The 18,428-nt window shown below is 40.5% G+C and overlaps 1 protein-coding gene across 6 annotated transcripts in view; it reads left to right on the top strand.

Moving 5' to 3' along the window:
* Positions 1-18,428, top strand: part of astn1 (astrotactin 1) — a 559,446-nt gene that overhangs the window by 511,021 nt on the left and 29,997 nt on the right. For all 6 annotated transcript variants that reach the window (XM_087850671.1, XM_087850667.1, XM_087850670.1 and 3 more), the window contains one exon: positions 15,235-15,370. In XM_087850671.1, coding sequence (XP_087706797.1) covers positions 15,235-15,370 — 136 coding nt within the window. The remainder of the gene's footprint in view (positions 1-15,234; positions 15,371-18,428) is intronic.

Below are 18,428 nucleotides of genomic sequence, written 5' to 3'. Positions count from 1 at the left end.
TATTTTTTAAATCTTTTCCAACATAAGCATCAGTGTCTCCCTATGGCTTTCAAATTGAACCCCACCCAGGCTGGCTTCTCTGAATTAATGTTCAACATAAAAACAGATGGGACTTGGAGCTTTCTGCTCTAAAACAAGCAGGATTCCTATAGTACTCAAGAGCAAACATCCAAACATTATAAAACAGCTTCTTACCTTGGATAAAAGGTGGGATGGAGAGATTCTTTCATGCTAATCTTGCTTTCCTGACGTCATCTGTAAAGGACCATAAAGAGTTTCCTTCTTAACTGCAAAGTCACAAAGTTGGAGAAGTAAATGTTTAGTTGATAATTAGCAAAAGCTGTGGCTCAACTGTTCAACTCGATGCAGTGTTAAAACCACTCTGCAGCAGATTACTACTGATGTGTTTAAAAAAAGAATGAAATGAATTTAAAAACCCTTCAGTGGATAAAAGACACACTATCTAATCTCTGACTAGCTCTCACCAGAACCTTGTTTCGTATGCTGGATTATGATGTAGGGCCATACGCTTCACAGTGTCCTACTGCTTTAACCTTAAGGAGAGCTGCTGTACAAGATTTCATTAGATACACTTTGATTAAAAAGCATATGCAATTCTAGAGGTGTTATAGAGATGCACATTTTTATGTCAGAAGCTCCACTGATAAGTCAGAGTCTCTGCCGAACTGACATGGGATTAATGATAGACAGTTTGGTGATTGTGTTCATTTCATTTTCCATGTGGATTTGTGGTTCTTTGTGTAATTATAGAGTGCAAAAGTGCCGAGTGTGTATGGAGTTAATACCTACAGTACATGCAAATGGACAGCAGAGTGCACTGTGCTTGTGTGGTTTGGAAAAATAAGGCCTTTTACTGCATTTATCTCAAGTGGTGCCACAGTTTGAATGGACTCAACTGCTGCAGATTTACATGTCTACACAGTCACATTGCTTGTTTTTCTCACCGGTAACTCCATTTAGCACAACTAAAGTGAGTCTATTAAAAGTCTGAAGATATTCTTAGAGGTGAGTATATCAGACGGACAGCAGTTTTGAGACAAAGAGAGGTGAGGCTGAGATGCAAAGGAGAGATGGTGGATATATTGGACAAAGAATGTTGAATATGAAGCCGCCTGGAGGAAATGAGGAAGACCTCAGAGGAGATTTCTGTTATTTTTGTTTCATTACATTTGTAGTGTGATTGGCATTGCTTACTCTCTTACCATAGTGCGTTACTGGCTGGTTCAATAAAGATCACCGTGTCAGCAGATAGTTGTTAAAAGCAAGGTGTATACGGTTTTTATAGTGACAAATAACAAAAACAAGACCCTACAATAATATAGAGAAAAGCCCAGTGAGAGACCCACTATGAGCAAGCACTTGGCAACAGTGGGAAGGAAAAACTCCCTTTTAACAAGAAGAAACCTGGGAGGAGCAGCCATCTGCCACAACCCACTGGGGGTGAGACAGGACACAAGGCACACTGTGGAAGAAAGCCATCATGGGAAATCCCCCAGCACCCTAATCCTGTTACAACGTGACTAAGGGAGCCAGAGATTTATAATAATTAATGATTTAATTAGAATCAAATGCATTAATTGTGTTAATTCAATTATTAAACTAGAATAAGATAAACTCAAGATGTTGAATGAACAGTGTTTCATAACACTTGATTATTTTCTCAATGGTTTTGATACCTAATTGTTAGTTTTTGCAAGTGAAGTTTCCAGGTATTGTAACCTTGTAAGCTTATTTGTAACATAAATGGTAAATGGCCTGTATTTATATAGCGCCTTACTAGTCCCTAAGGACCCCAAAGCGCTTTACACATCCAGTCATCCACCCATTCACACACAGGTGATAGCAGCTACATTGTAGCCACAGCCGCCCTGGGGCGCACTGACAGAGGCGAGGCTGCCGGACACTGGCGCCACTGGGCCCTCTGACCACCACCAGTAGGCAACGGGTGAAGTGTCTTGCCCAAGGACACAACGGCCGAGACTGTCCAAGCCGGGGCTCGAACCGGCAACCTTCCGATTACAAGACAAACGCCCAACTCTTGAGCCACGATCGCCTCAATCATCAAATAAGAGGATTCGATGCTGAACTTCAGTGCCTTTTTTTACTGGTTTTTAAAAATTATTTTCTTTACGACTATTGTAATGCATAATCATTGTCCATTTTTTTATTCTACCAGTTTTCTGCAGTCACCCCAGAAAAATCAATGCTTGAAGACCACAGTATGATGAAAATGATCATGAAACTGCAGGACACTGATTTAACCTTTATGTTATGTTAACCTTGCTTTTATAGACCAATAATCAGAAAGCAGCAATATGGCAACCAGCTGAGTCAAGTCATTGCAAAGAGACGTGACACAAATGACTTGCACCCAGCAACGCAACTTGTCAGCAAACTGTGTTTATAAATTTTAAAGCAGTTATTTGCAAACTTTTGCAATTCTCAGAGAGAATGCAGTCAGTCAGACTACAACTGTTTAGAGACAGGTTGCCAACTACATTGGTCGCCCAAAGTTTGAGGGTGTCTTATGCTCAACCATTGGGTTACAACAGATGCTTGAGTTGTAGACCTGAAACACCGACTGTGCTGCTTTGCTTCTGAAAATTTCTCCTGTTTACAGAGCTAGCTGCATTTTAATCAGCAGCTTGGTCTTCACTGTCTAATGTAACTGAACCTCACATAAAACAGTCATTAAGACAGAAAATAGTCGGTGTTCTGAAGCCTCAGTGAAACGAAAAAAGCAAATGTTGCCCTCGATGAATTATTTACTTTTATTTATTTCTTAATTTTTGGCAAGTTCATAAAAAAGTGGGAAATCTGCGTGATCTGGATGACGCAGTATCAGGATTCAGCTTCGCTAAACACGCAAGGAAGTAAAGCATTTGGCGCGAATCGGCGCGGATTGACACATTCGTCAGCATAGAAGCATATCCGTTGCGTGAGACAAACACCTGATAGACAGCCTGGATACTGAAGCACTTAAAGATGTCGTCAGCACGAACTGTCCATAAGAGACGGCAGTTCTCTCGAGACAAACTGGAAAGAGAAAGATTTGGACTTGGAGAAGCTAAACAAGCCAAAAAACCCTCCATATAAACCACATATAAAGCACTGATGAGTGAACATGCAATGACAGGAATGACACGCATGGAGCCTTTACTTAAGTTGTTGCTAGGCGCATCCGCCCTAATCCAAGGTGTTCCATTCTTTTATTGATTCGGCCAAATCGAGTCAATATCAATTTGGTGAACCTCACTTCTATCAAATTATAAAACAATTTATCACCTCTTTGTAGATACAAATTGCACCGCTGTGACGCAAACGCAGCTTTGCGGCATACGTATCAAACGCAAATTGAGAGAAGGCAGAAACAATTTGGAGAGCTGTTCCTCCTTTTTTTTCTTCGACATGAAGCCGTTTATGTAATTAAACCTTCAGCCGGTCCCATACTCTTCAACCTCATCTTCCTCTTTCTGTTCTGTTTATTTAACAATTACCCCTTTATCTTCAATAAAATGCTGGTCTTTAGAAGTTACAAACAGTCCCGTGCATGCAGCCAATCTCCACGGTCTGGTAGTGGTTGTGACCGCCGCCGGAGTGCCAAAAAATAAAAATGAAGGGCCCGTCAAAGATCAGATTTTGTTGTGTTGTCGGCCGCTTTTCCTTTTATCCAACGGAAAGGTAGATGACCGAGTCCAGATGTTATTTGTTAAGGGTGTTGCTGCCAGTTGTGTCGGTGTGGCTGCCAGCTGCCAATTACAGCTAGTTACAAGGAAGCTGTCTGCTTTAACAGAAGTGGATGAAATTCCAGACAGCCCTTAGTGAAACCTGTTATAGGATGGAGAAAGGATCTCATTTGAGTCTTTACCTTTACAGGCAGAACCTGTGTGTGTTTGTGTGCACATGTGTGTTCTTTCCATGGGCTTCAGGGTCTCACGTGTCTCTCTATAAACCTGACTTGACATTAACTATCACGGCACATTTTAAATATCATTTGAGTTGAAGCAAGCTGCTTCCAAAAGCTCCACACTCACATGCCGCATGAGTCACTGGCTCTACTTCGACTTGTGAATGAAGAAAATACTCTTGCATCTTTTTGCTTATGAATTGAGGTAATTGGTATTACCTTCAGTAATACACTTAGTACTGCAGAGTTGCAACAGTTGAAATAGTAGTCCTAGATTTGATCAAGCCTAATCGTGATGGCTTTGTTCCACTTTACGTGCTCAAAATCAAAATCTGTTAGCACAGACCAAGGTTATTATCGTTAACGAAAACTAACGAAATAACGCAAACTAGAAATGAAAAAACTTTTTCGTTAACGGAAATAAAAATAAAAACAAAAAAAGGAAAACTAACTAAAACTGGAATGAGTGTTCACAAAACTAACTAAAATTAACTGAATTTATAGCAAAAATGTGTTTAGTTTTCATTGATGTGTGCGTGTCATACAATAGTCAAGGGTGAAAATGAAGTTTAGTTTCCAGATTTTTTTCTTGCTGTGTCTCATTATGCCAGCAGGTGGCAGCACGTTAGTCGAGTCTAGGGCTGGGTATCGTCACTGATTTCTAGAATCGATTCAATTCCGATTCACAAGGTCCCGAATCGATTCGATCCACGATTCGATTTAATTCGATTCGATTCACTTCGATTTGAATCTGGGAAATTTTGACAGTCAGAAATATTATAATTCAGATCAGTACATTTACATATTTTTGTATCTATAAAAAGGAAGCTGACACAAGCAAGACTTTATCAAAGGTGTGAGCATCACAGCAGATGCCTTTGTGTCAAAGTAGCTGAAGATAAAACACAGAAAAACATGAAGGCAATTTTTCTGGCCTGGGATTTTATAAAAATATTCTGCAGTACATCAAAAACGAAAGAAAACCATTAATCAACATGAACATTACCTCTGAAGTTACAGCGGTTTTATTAGAGACACGGCTAAGCGTTTTGCATAATTTTAAAAAGTTTCAATTTGTTCAGTATTGAACGGCAGAAATTAGGTTTTCTTTTCAGAAGTATATGAAACGAAAAAAAAACGTCGGCCGACAGCGCTGTAAACAACGGTAGACTTGTGCATAACAAGCAAGCGAATAATGCAGAAAACAGTACAGAGAGAGAGAGCGCAAGAGAGGGAGAGAGAGAGCGCGAGAGAGGGAGAGAGAGAGCGCGAGAGAGGGAGAGAGAGAGCGCGAGAGAGGGAGAGAGAGAGCGCGAGAGAGGGAGAGAGAGAGCGCGAGAGAGAGAGCGAGAGAGCACGCAAGAGAGAGCTGTGCATCGTGGTCGAAGCAAAACATTAAAAGTAAGACTGAATACATGACGATGTTTATGTGAGGCATAGTTTGGATCTTCTTTTGCTGCTGGTTCGGTCAATAGTGTTTGGAGAGACATCAAACTAACAGCTTTAGAATCAGCGCATAAAGGGCGTGAACACAAAGGCCACATCTAACTGATTCTGATCTGCGGGGTGCGCTGTGTGTTTACTCTTTGTGCAGAATCCGTGTTCCTGCTCTCATTTACTGTCTTAGCTGTTTGGTGGTTGTTGAAATTTTGTGAGATTTCACCTGAGATTCTGGCATTTCGGGCAAAATAAATTTATATTAAAAAATCGATTCAGGATTTTAATGAATCGATTTTACGTTATCCAAGCCAGAATCGATTTTAATCGATAAATCGATTATAAAAACCCACCCCTAGTCGAGTCGTCTGTGTTGCTGCTCCGTCCACGCGCAGAATCATGTCAGGAAAAGTCGGAAGAAAGAGTCCAATTTGGGATTACTTTGAATATGACTGTGTTTTGGATAAAGCAAGTGTCTTGTAGTGGAAACAGACAAATTATGAGGGACATTTCTAAAGGGAAAAAAATCCCACAAACCTTAAAGTGCACTTGAAAAGCTCACACAAGAAGGCTAACCTAGCTTACCTTGAGAAGGTAAGGGAGCACACTCAACCCTCATCCCCAGAAAACAGAAGCTAACCCCAGGCAAGGCAGCGTGATGCATCCCGAGACAACAGGACGGGGATATCTACACAACTGTGTGAGTCAATTACCTTCAAAAAGTTTATCAATTCACTTGAACCAAAATTACGAACACCCGGTGCTGCGAGAGTTAATAGTCTCTTTGGGGCCAAGATATACATTTTATAGTTGCCTGGTATCAATGGTTGTTCATCTGCCTTTATTTATTTATTTAAAGAACCCATAGGTGGGAATGTGAGTTGTCTGTCTCTGCGTGTTAGCCCTGCGACAGACAGGCGACCTGTCCAGGGTGCAGTATGGTAGCTGGAATAGCAACATACCCAAGGATGAGCAGAATGACTGATATGATGAAACTGGGATTTTGTTACACTTAATTATTGCAAACACAACTAAAACTATAACTGAAACTAATCAAAACTAAACTGAAACTAAGGATTTTCAAAAAAATAAAAACTAAACTAAACTAGCAAACAATTGGTAAAAACTAATTAAAACTGATATAAAATTGAAAATCTGAAGTCAAAACTAAATAAAAATAAAAACTAATGAAAATTGCAAAACTATTAAAACCCTGGCACAGACTCAATCTAGCTTCTGCTCCTTTAGCCATACGCGCAATTCAGAGCTACTAAATCCAGATAGGCAGTGAAAGCTGCAACAAAGCTGCAAACTGATATGAAATATCAGGTTGAATTAAGCTAATGTTATAAGCCACAAGCAGGCTGTTTTTTATTTTGGAGTCAGAGCAGCAGTATGTGATGCAAAATTTAACAAAACCTAACGTGCAGAATTTCATGAAACGTGGCAGAGAGGTTTAGCAGGGTTAAAGAGAGACCAGTTAAATCTTGGTGCAAATCTGGTTCACTTTCATTAAGACTTCCAAATAAGTCAGTCGTTGCTATTTGCTGCCAGGTGCTCTTCTAGTTTTCAGATCAAACTATCTGATGTTTGACAGACATTACGTTTCCACAGTGAAAAAATGATCAAGCACCTGTCCTTTCCATTAAGAAGTGGAGAAAAACAGCCGTGGATTGGCTGCATAGGTCTACACACACACACACACTTGCACACTGAGGGTCCAGGCCTGCAGAACTGAACTGATGACAGCAGGCATGACTTCAAAAGGTGAGACATCCCATAACTCACATCATTCTCCTGGCAATCCTTGATTTTTCCAGCCAATCATACTCTAAGAATGCTGAGTAAACAATTCCAGCTGAATGACAAGTTTCTCAGAGCACCTTGATTAGATCTAAAACTGGTTCTTTGGAATCTGCATGCAGCGTGCACGGTGACTCTACTTGACCTACGACGCTGCACCTAAAGGGTCCTGTGTCGACGGCTCTCCGTGTGGATGTTCGTGCTGTAAATTTGCACCTGAGCGGAAGATCTACCAAAAAAAACCCCAAAAAAATCCAACTTTACTCAAATGATCACTGCGATCATAGAAACGTATTTGAAAAGACAGCAAACACAGAATTTGTGCCGCTGCCGAAACCTTCAGCCATGACGCTAGTGTTCCATTCATGTTTCATTCATCCATTCAAGCGGATCCCTGTCCCTGGGTGTATATGTAAAATAATCAGCAATAAAACAGAAGATATATTTTATCCAAAGATTTGTGACATTACTGTATTACAGAAGTAGCTAGCACATGAAAAACTACGTAGCCAAAGAAAATCAGATCTAAGAATACAAACAAAATAGCTCAGGAAGCTAAAAAAAGTCAATAAATCAGATATAATGTGGAGCTTAATATGCAAAAATCAAACAAATAACCATGTGGCAGCCACGCTGAAGCAGATGTTAGAGAAAGTATTCAGCTCTAGTCATCATACTCTAAGAATGTTGCAGACCTGCAGAGGGTGGCGCACAGTTGGCGATGGATAATCCACTTATTATCCATCGCTATTCACCACAGCCACGTTGTTTGATTCACCTCTGTGCTTCTGATGGATACAGCAAAGGAACAGTAAGTAATGTGGATGAAGTGTCAGGGCCACAGAAGTCTTCCTTCACAGTTGTACAACTACTACTAATAATGATAATATTCCATTTATATATACTCGCATACTCACTACTGAGAAACTCTCCCGCAGTGTCTGTTTACAACCTTTGCTGTGTATTCAGGAACTCCCGAGCTATAATTTCCTGTTTCAGGCTGATTTAGTGATTTTGCTAAATAGACAAATTTACAGCACTTCCCAGCTGAACCTTAAACCGTCTACCAATGTCATCCTAGGATAAGCCGGTTGGCCTTCGCTCTACAAATAAAATGCAGGCTCATGTTTCTCAGATACTGGGAAATAAACGCTGTTGAGAGACAATACATCAATGCATTGTGAAAAATCAGAGTTGACACAAATGTGCACAATTTCTCTTCTTGCCAGCAGCTTCTTTTATTTTATATTTCTGTGACAGCCGTAAATCTTTGTATATCCATGTTCCAATTTTTATTTGAAGCATCATTCACCTCCCGTTTTGGCACAATTTGTAACCTATTACTTATAGCGAAGGCATATTTCTCTTTATTCTAGTTTTTATTGCACCAAATGTTGAGCAATGCAGACTTTAAGGACTGTGATTGACAACTGCTTTGGAAAGTGTTCCACAGTGGAAATTGGCTCTTCTTTATGTACTGTGCCTCATAGTAAATCAAAGATTTGCTCTCTTAAACTCGGGGAGTATTGCGGAGCTATTCGGAGAATGTTGAATCATAATAGCCCTGGAGCAAACAGGTTTGCAGCCTAGGAGGAAACTTTAATGAAATCGCTCAGGACTCACGCTAATAGATCAGATAATGAGCTAATATCATGTAAAATGGTTTTCACGTACACTTTCCCGTACTTAGTTTCATAGTGGCCGAGCCAGCAGTTCTCTGGCATCCAGAATCAGTTTCATCTTCATCTGTCAGCAATCTTTTTGTTTCTGTGTACATTTTTATTCCTATAAAGTCATGTCCATAAATGCCATGGCAGCACACAGTGTTCACAGTGTAACCGCTCTCCTTTGACTGAGGCATTTGTTATAGTTGAATTAGGTGCACGTTTTGTTCTTTTGGCCTGCAGGCCACCCACTTCATGCATTGCTGTCATCACGACGTATCTATTGGGCTGCAGTTCTGCTGCTTCAGGTGGTATACCGGCAGGACCGATACAACTGAGAGGGAAAGATTGGGTAAAAAGTAAATGGCAGTGCTTAAACCTACATCTTGTGTGTCTCGGTCCAAAGCTAATTCAAAGTTTCTATGGCATTTTCATACTTTCAGATGTTCATGTCACCACCAGCTCTGAGTTTTAATGAGCTTTTGTCTTTTGTGTGAGCAAAGGCGTGTTAAAGATTCATGAACTGTTGGCTCGGATCAGGTCTTCTCCTCCTACTGCACAACTTTACAACATGTGAGGAAGGCAGTTTGGGAGTAAGAGTGGACAGGGATCTGAGGACGTGAGAATGGATCACCAGTACGCACTTGGCTAGTAATTTTCCAATCACAGGAGACTGACACTGCCAAAGGCACCTTGAGATCAGTGATTGAGTTGAGGCCAAATGTGCAACATGGTTTAAAGGAACACTGTGTTTTCTAGACTAGAATCACTCCTATTTATCACCACGTGGGGTCCTAGAGTTTCGAAATACCTTTGTTCAACTTTGCTCTGAGCAGAGTCCAAAAAGTACAAGAAACATGAGCAATGTGATGTTTCAGATGGGTTGTAAAGTATCAGTCAGTATAGCCAGTGTATCACTTTATTTGGGGCTGAAATTACAACGAGCCCATACACAGAGAAAAACCCAGCTTCTCACAACTTGTGTGTCGATCTCTTTTTAATGAGACTGTCACATTATCACATTATTTCTCAATGTAATTATCTCAACTAAATAAGTACTGGTTTAATAAGATTTACTAAGAAGTAGGGATGGGTACCGTATCCGGTGCTTTATTTCGGTGCTTTTGTTTTCTGAGCTGTGATACTCTTTAGATTCCAGCCAATCATTTTACGTTTCCGAGGATAGTAGGCGGGTCCAGGTACGTACGTTCTTTTAGAGCAGAGCTACAGATTAAAAATGCCCAAGGCGAAGCAGTCAAAAGTCTGGCTGTACTTCACAGCAAAAGATGCAAACTCAGCAGCTGCAACAAGTGCTTTAAGCTGATACTGTGATACTGTCAAAGGAGGTAACACCTCAAATCTGATGAAACACCTGGCGACGCATAGCGGTTTTTTTTAAAGCCGAGAAATGTGCCGTATTTGATAGCTTGCTGCGAGACCTCACACCGAGCGCATCTACTGTGGTGCCTGTTATTGGACCCGGAGTTAGCAACATCCCCCAAAAACCCGAAGAGTAGAGTCCTGGCCCCTAGCCCTGCCAGTGTAGCAGAAATGATGATGGATGATGATGCAGCAGCAGCCGTTCATCTCTGCGTGAGTAGCTTAATGTTGTTCGTGTGTAATTTACGTTGAGTAGGCTAACCACGTTATTACATCAATGTATGTAAGGTGAACTAGCAAACATCATCATAGCTACATGCAGCTGTCTTCTTGTTTGATGGCAGATACTCCCTTCACCCTGGCCAAAAAGGCTAAAATGACCAAAGAAAAAGTGGAAAACAGCTAAACATGAGAGGTTTTTGGACAAAGTTTGTGTTTTTTCCATTGTTTAAGCTGCTTCCAGCCAAGAGTGATACCATATATGCCCTGTAGCTGCAGAAAAGGCTAACATTGTTATCTTTTTACCAAAAAACAGCTGAACATGAGAGGTTTTTGGACCAATTTTGTGTTCTCCATTCTTTAAGCACCGTTTAAGCACCGGCACCGTTTTAAAAGTACCGGTTTGGCACCGGTATCGGATAAAACCTAAACGATACCCATCCCTACTAAGGAGACTTTTTAAGAAATTCTCATTTGTGTTTTCCCTGGATAGGATTTCCTTGGTGGACCACAGCGGTGGGATATATCCTGTTATCTGCATTTTCGGGATGGTGCACCTGCTATAAACCTACAACTCTGTAGCTCTGTTTATCTATTCCCTCTAATTCAGACATCCAAACTGAAACACTGGAGGTATGATTGGCTGAAGTGCTGAAATTTATCATGACTGGACTTGGTTTCAAGTGGTGAACTTGATACAAACAATAGCAGCTGTTTTCTACACCGACGTAACATTTTGTAAGCACTTTTAACAGCTGGGGAACTGTCACGAGCAACAGGTTCTCAGTTCAACACAACTTTAATAACTTTGCCAAGCTAACGGGATTTAAGATTAATTTGGGGAAACAAACTGCTCGAAGAACACCGGCGGCTGAGTTTGACTGCAGTGTTCTTCCACAAGTTGAAGTTTTGCTTTTATCGTGTTTGTTAAGTTTAGTTAAGTTTAGTTGTATTTGAAAGCTACATGTTCTAGAATATGAATGAAATTTTATTTATAAAGCACCAAATATCAACAACAGTCACCTTAAGACTTGTTATAGTCTAAGGCAAAGACCCAACAATAACAGAGAGAAAACAGAACTAAAGAGGATTTGAAATGAATATGTCAGATGTCAGAACAAGGTCCAGAGTGTGATTCAGGTGGTGGGTAGGCTCATTTGATTGCAATAACAGGTTAAAGGCAGTGTTGAGTCGCTCCTTTTTAGCATCTACATGGGTGTTAAGATAAACAAGTAGAATTATATTATCTGAACTGACGACTATCTATCACCAGGCGGATGATAAATAAGAAGTCTGAGTCTGACAGAAGACTTTCAGATGAATTAAAATGTTGTCTTGGTCCTTGGTTGATTAATAAGCTAGAGTGGAAGATTGCTGCTACTCCTGCTCCTCAGCCTGTGATTCTGACTCGGGTGTTGACCTTAACAGGTGACTATTGGTTATAAATAACATCTCACACAATGATCTATGGGGTTGTTTTCTGTGGGAGTGCAGACTTGTTATAATGGATGGCTATAATAAGTAAGATTCTGAGAATTCATATTAATATGGTATTGTCCGGTTATCAGAAATCTCCTTTCAGTATTTGATCCATATATTTAGCACTTTTTAAGATAGAACCTCTTTTAATGTGTCTAAAATCTCTTTGCTATGTATCTTCTTGCTGTAAAAAGCAAAGCAACTAAAAGGGGACGTAAACAGTACCTCCAGTGATATTTTTTCCATTTCTCCAGCCACTAAAAGGCAAACATGGATAAAAGTGAAAGTCACATTCAGTATTTTTTAATTTGAATGAAATGCATTTCAGTTATCCTCATAAATGCCTCCAGTATTAGACAGCTGTGGTAAACACAGCCTGTTTGGAGCACAGTAGTAAATCTCCACTGAATTATAATGTTTAGACAGACAGTAACTGTACATGAAGATTGATGTGGGATGCAGTTTCCCATTTAGAGCATTACTCGCAGAGATTGAGAGAATTACTTCACGTATTCTCGAGCTGCATCCTCCAGAGAAGGTTCAAACACCGTTTCCTTTTTATATGCCTCCTCACGGAGGAGACAGATATAGACCCACAGTGTCACTTTCATTTACATCTCCAGCAGCGGTTATGTCTTTCATTCAGTAAACACCTTTTTTTCCTCCCGCTCTGTCTCAGTCTCACTTGTTTACTAGCTGGTGACACAGAGGTTGGCATAGATGGCCACCTTTGAGCACCTGTCATTCACACATACACATATTTTCACACGCAGAGGTGAGGTTCCTGTGTAAAGTACGCACAGGTGACCACTTCAGGGTGTCCATCACTTCACACACAAATATTGCATAAATAAACACAGAGAGGGAGTGCGTGTGCCGAGTGGGGTCACCAGTGACCACCTCAGAGCACCCATTGCTTTACACGCCTGCATGCACACAGATTTGGGTTTTCCAAAGAGAGGGTTTTTTCCTCTGTACAGTGAAACACATCCCAGAGGCCAAGGTGCACCATTAATGTACGCACTGCCAGCTGGGAAAACATAGCTAGCTGCATGTATGACCACCGACCTAAGCAGTAGGAGATGAGGTGCTGAAGAAGAGGTGCTGGAGGTGGAGGAGGAGCAGGCAGCCAAAATTCAGAAGCAGTGTGTGAAGCACCAAGTACATCCCATTAGTCATCAGCTTGATTCAACACATCATTGTGGACCACTCTTCTTTACGATTATTGACTTCATTGAGGTTTTCATTTATTCATTCGTTTAATAGGGTTGAGATTTAGACTTTGACTAGATCAGCGGTCCCCAACCCCAGGGCCTCGGACCGGTACCGGTCCGTGAGTCGTTTGGTACCGGGCCGCGAGAGTTGAGGCTCAGGTGTGAAATGTATGGTTTTCAGGGTTTTTATCGGTTTTCAGCGTTATTTTGTTATCATTTTTATCGTTAACTCTGTTTTCCTGGGTCTTTTCACGTGTGTTATAAATAAATCTTTTTTTTTTTCGGTACCGGTACTAGTTTTATTTTGTTGTATTTATCCGCGACACCTTAAAGGCCGGTCCTTGAAAATATTGTCGGGCATAAACCGGTCCGTGGAGCAAAAAAGGTTGGGGACCGCTGGACTAGATCACTGCAAGACCCATTCTTTTCTTTTTCAGCCATTCTGTTGTTTTTTTGCTGCTCTGCTTGACATCATTGTCCTGTAGTTTGACACAGTTAGCTATTAGACAGATGGCCTCACAGTTCACGCTACAATACTTTGGTATACAGAAGAACTCATGGTCGACTCAACAAGTTCAAGGTGCCCACCAACATGCTTGGCAGTCGGTATGAGGCGATTGTGTCGATATGTTGTGTTTGTGCTTTACCATTGTGCATTTTGGCTAAACATCTGCACTTTGTCTCCATCTAACCAAAAGACATTGTTCCAGAAGTCTTGGGCCTTGTTCAGCTACAACTTTGCAAACCTAATCAGTGCTGCCATGTTCGTTTTAGATAGAAAACTCCTCGCAACCCTTCCAAACAAACCATACCTGTTCAGGTTTTTCATGAACTGAGACTTAGAACCCAAGATGTAGGTCTTTTTTATATTTACTCAGAGCATGTCCACTCCAGAGAAGACCGACTATATGTTGGATTCTTTTCACCTTGTCAATAATACATCTTACTGTAAAGCGATAGATTTCAATCGTTTGGAAGTGGCCTTATAAATTTGATTGGTAGCAACTGCTGCTTCTCTAAGATACTTGCTGGTGTCTTTTCTCCTTGGCATTGTGTTAACACAACACCTGAATGCTCCAAACCTGCAAACTGCCTCTGCTTTTAGAGGTGTTAACACTTGCTGATGATCAGTTAATACAGTGTTTGATTAGCAGTACCTGCTAAGAGGTGCTACTTAGCCTCTTAAATGGAATCAATAAGACTGTACTTAGTTTATCACAGACTGCTTCAGCATTTCGGCTTGCTTTTTGTTAAATAAAAGATGGCGTGATGTAATCTGTCATGTGTTGTTGTTTATCAGAGGTTGTATGTAACCTAATCTTGAGACCTGATTGTGAGACTTTTTTTCAGGAGAGCACAGAAAGGGCTTACACAAAAAAGTGTGAGGTAGAGGTGGTAAAAGAAAACTTTAACCTAAAATGTTAGTGTTGAATGTGCTGAAATAAAGTGGGTGGACGCTGAATGAATAATACTCCCTTCGCAGCATGTAGTGTCAAGGTGCCCTTGGACACCCATCTGCAACAATAGAGTCAGCGAAAGTGTTGGCGTCATAAGGAACACAGTGTTCTTTTTGCCTTTCTGTAACAAGGGTGCACCCAAATCCCAGTACTTCACGTGCATATTGCAGTGTAACAGTAAAATGCTCATCTGTTTTACATTTTGGGAAGACGCAGCTGAAGCTGATATGAAGATGCACAATTCGGCCCTTTAAAAAGAGAACAGGTCAATTCTTTTGCTGTATAAATTAATTTAACCATTGAAAGTAGCACAAAACAGTTTAAAAGTTCACAATTTAAAAAAAAAAACACAAATGCCCTGAGATTAAAAATAAATAATGGGTCAACAATAATCGGATTTTCACAGTTTCAAATCAGAACTCAGTATTTGAGTGAATTTAAACAAATTATTTGCTGCCTTAAAAAAATAATGGCAAAATTGTAGCAGCAGAGAAACTAACACAAAAAGTAGTACTCTGGCACATATTTTAGAGGGTTAATAGCCATAAATAAATCATAAGCAAATCATTCATAAATTTGAAGAATTGTCTGAACTGTATGAAATACTTGGATGAATTAATCCAGAGGAATCTCCTGACTTACCTTTGTTGCAGAAACCCTTTTAAGCTTTGTGGATGACATCTTGTCTGGAGCCAGGTCTCCATGTGTGATGTTAGGTGACATCCCTGACCTACTGTCCTCCTCCATCAGTATGATTATTCGCTGCCTGGAGCCCGACACCACATACATGTAAGTATGGAGTCTGTTCTGAGCGTGTCATGTAATAAACAAAAGTGACCCAAAATAGGCACTCTGGTGGAGTTACTTTGTGTGTGTGTGTGTGTGTGTGTGTGTGTGTTTATAAGTTGGCCCTTTTAAAAGTTTTTTAAAAGTTTTAAACCTTGTGAGCCACAAAACAACATAATAGTTAAAGAAGAACTGACTGCGTTACAGTCAGCGCGGGAGCAGCGGCTTCGCTCATGCACGATTCATTTGCAGTTTGGAGCATAGATGTGATTGCATCCCCTAGTCCTCCCCCAGCCTCATTGCAGCTGATTGCAGATTGGGGGAGGACTATCCTCCTCCGTGAGCGCTTTGGCACGAGCTAGGTGCCCACAGCAGCACCCACTGCTTGTTGAGAGTAACAGCGATAAGCGCTTTCACGTCAAAAAGTTGTCATAAATGAGTCTCCAATAACACCAGAAAAAGTAGCCAGATTTGTCCCTAGTTGCTTTTTAGAAAAGAAAACTCGCTAAATATAGCGACAAAGATGCTAAGTTGGCAACACTGGCTGTAGAAAAGTAGGCTTAAAAAAACTGCTTACTGCAAAAACAAAATAGCTCTTTAGCTAATAAAGAGCTAATTTGTTAGCTCCAGACTGAATGTGGCCTCTTCTAACTTTAAGTTCAATTTTATTTATCAGTATTATTATTGCAAATTTTATATATTTTTGATTTTAAATCATTTGATACTTTTGAAGTTAGCACTGTCGTTCACACTATGTTTTGCTTCTTTGTTTCTTCTTCAAATGTTATGAAGTGCTAGCTGCTACTAAGCTAGTTAGTTAGCAACAGCAAATAATTTAATTCTTTTGATTTTTGTTTTATTTTTTGACATCACATGCAGGACTATCAGAGAAATGTCAATGTAGCTTGTTTTTGTGGTTTTACAATCTTTCAAATCCTCTATAATGTACCTTGTATGTACTTCTCTTACTAAGTAACAAACTGTAGATCATTTGGTTAAATGATCATTGTGCACCATTTGTCTATTATAAGCCACCGTACCTTGTGCTGGGTAATACAGTCAGAACATCTGTGGGTTTTACCCATTTTCCTAAATATTTGTGCAGCTTAGGTGGATTATGTTTATTTTTTTTATATTTTTTCCCCATATTGGCATGATGGTGTCACGCAGTTCCTTCATATTTTCAGTTGCACATCCATAATGGGAATCTTCCACCATAAAGGTGGTCTATTGGATTGAGATCTAATCAATTCTGAAGCTATTTGAGTCAAGTGAACTCATTCTCATACTCAAAAAAACCAGCCTGACATGATTTTAACTTTTTGGTACGTTATCTAGCTGGTAGCAGATAGATTGTGGTCATAAATGGATGGATATGGTCTCCAACATTACTCAGGTAGGCTATGGGATTTAACAATGTTCAGTTGGTACTAATGGGCCCCAGGTGTGCCAAGAAAATATCCCCCAACACATTACATCACCAACACCAGCCTGAACCATTAATACATGCTTGCTTTCATGTTTTTTATGCAAATTCTGAGCCTGCCATCCAAGCAGCAGAAATCGAGCCAGCACAAACTGTATCCTCAGATTCTCGGTCTGCTGCTGCAGCTCACCCGCTTCACTGTTTGTCAGAGAAGCTCTTGTAAGATGGCTTGAGTTACTGTTGCCTTACTATCAGTGCAAAGCAGTTTGGCCATTCACCTTTGACCTCTGGGATTAACAAGGCATTGCCACTCACTGACTATTTCCTCTTTTTCGTAAACCCTAGAGACCCTTGCAGATCAACAGTTTCTGAAATACTCAGACCAGTTTATCTGGTATTAACCAGCCACGTTGGCGCTCCTTCTTTAACTTCAGATTCTCAGTTTGAACTTGTTTTGAACATGACTAAGTATATTGAGCTCCCATGTGTATTTTTGTGCTAATGAGCAGTTGAACAGGTCCTTATCAGATTTAAAAACCTCAGTGGTCTGTCAGTGTATGTTTATGCTTCCAGTGCAAAATTAAAAACACACACACACAGATGCACAAGCACCGGATGCTCAGATGCTCTCATTAGCATGCTCACAGTTATCTCACAGAAAGCTTGGCAGGTGGGAAGCCACATGCATAACACACACATACACAGACATTGCAGAGCAGAAGAACAGGGTGGAGAGGGGAAAAAGAGGGAGAAGAGAGAAAGAAAGAGCCAAAAATGCAGAGGTAACATTTGGGGCTGAGAACGAAAGAGAGGAAAGAGTGAGAAAAAGATCAACAGCAGTGTGTAGAGGCAACGAGAAGTAAAGAAAAAAAGGGCAAAAGGCCCATGGACAGAGCTTCTTCAAACAATTTTGATGTATGTGGGTTTGGCGAACAGCTACACATGCTCTTTTAATTCCAGTATCAGCGAGATTCCTGCTCTTTCTTTCCTGTCTGACAGCTCATTCATCTCCCTGAGCTCTTAGCTTGGGGAGAGCCTCTGCACTGAGGCCTCGTCTCTCCCATCAGCTCTTTATATTTTCTAGAAAGATGGATTCTGTACAATGCTCATGAATGGCACTTTGTAGAAGCAAAATACGCTCTTTCAGATAAAATACGCCCAAGAAAGGCATGCTAGAAACTCAAAGACAGCAAAAAAAAAAAAGATACTTTGCAGTTGCATTAAAAGCAAAAGTTCAGTCTTTGAGTATATGATGGAAAGATTCACATGGCTTTCTTCTAACCGAGAATATCTGTCACTCACTCGTCTATTTCTTTACACCTCTTTGCCTTTTGAGCGTTCGTACTGCTACATCTTTCTTTGTTACTGCAATAATTGGCCACTAGGTGGAGATATTCATTCAGTGAAACCAGCTCTGCAGAGAAAGGCAAATTGGGAGTCTGGCACTGTTCCCGTATTGATAATGCAGGCCCTGGTCTTCAAAGCAGGGGGTCTTTCGATTGGATTAACAGCTGCAGGAAATGCATCAGCTGTGACATGTTTGCTGCTGCTCATGTGTTTTTTGTTCAGCACTTTCATGAGAATACACGGCAGGAAATCCATTTTATTACTTTAGGTTTTTATAGATTTTCACTA

Source organism: Neolamprologus brichardi, chromosome 14, assembly GCF_056152115.1.
Source record: "Neolamprologus brichardi isolate AB-2024 chromosome 14, ASM5615211v1, whole genome shotgun sequence".
Classification (NCBI taxonomy): domain Eukaryota; kingdom Metazoa; phylum Chordata; class Actinopteri; order Cichliformes; family Cichlidae; genus Neolamprologus; species Neolamprologus brichardi.
The sequence above is the reverse complement of the archived record's forward strand: the minus strand, read 5'-3'. Positions and strand labels throughout refer to the sequence as shown.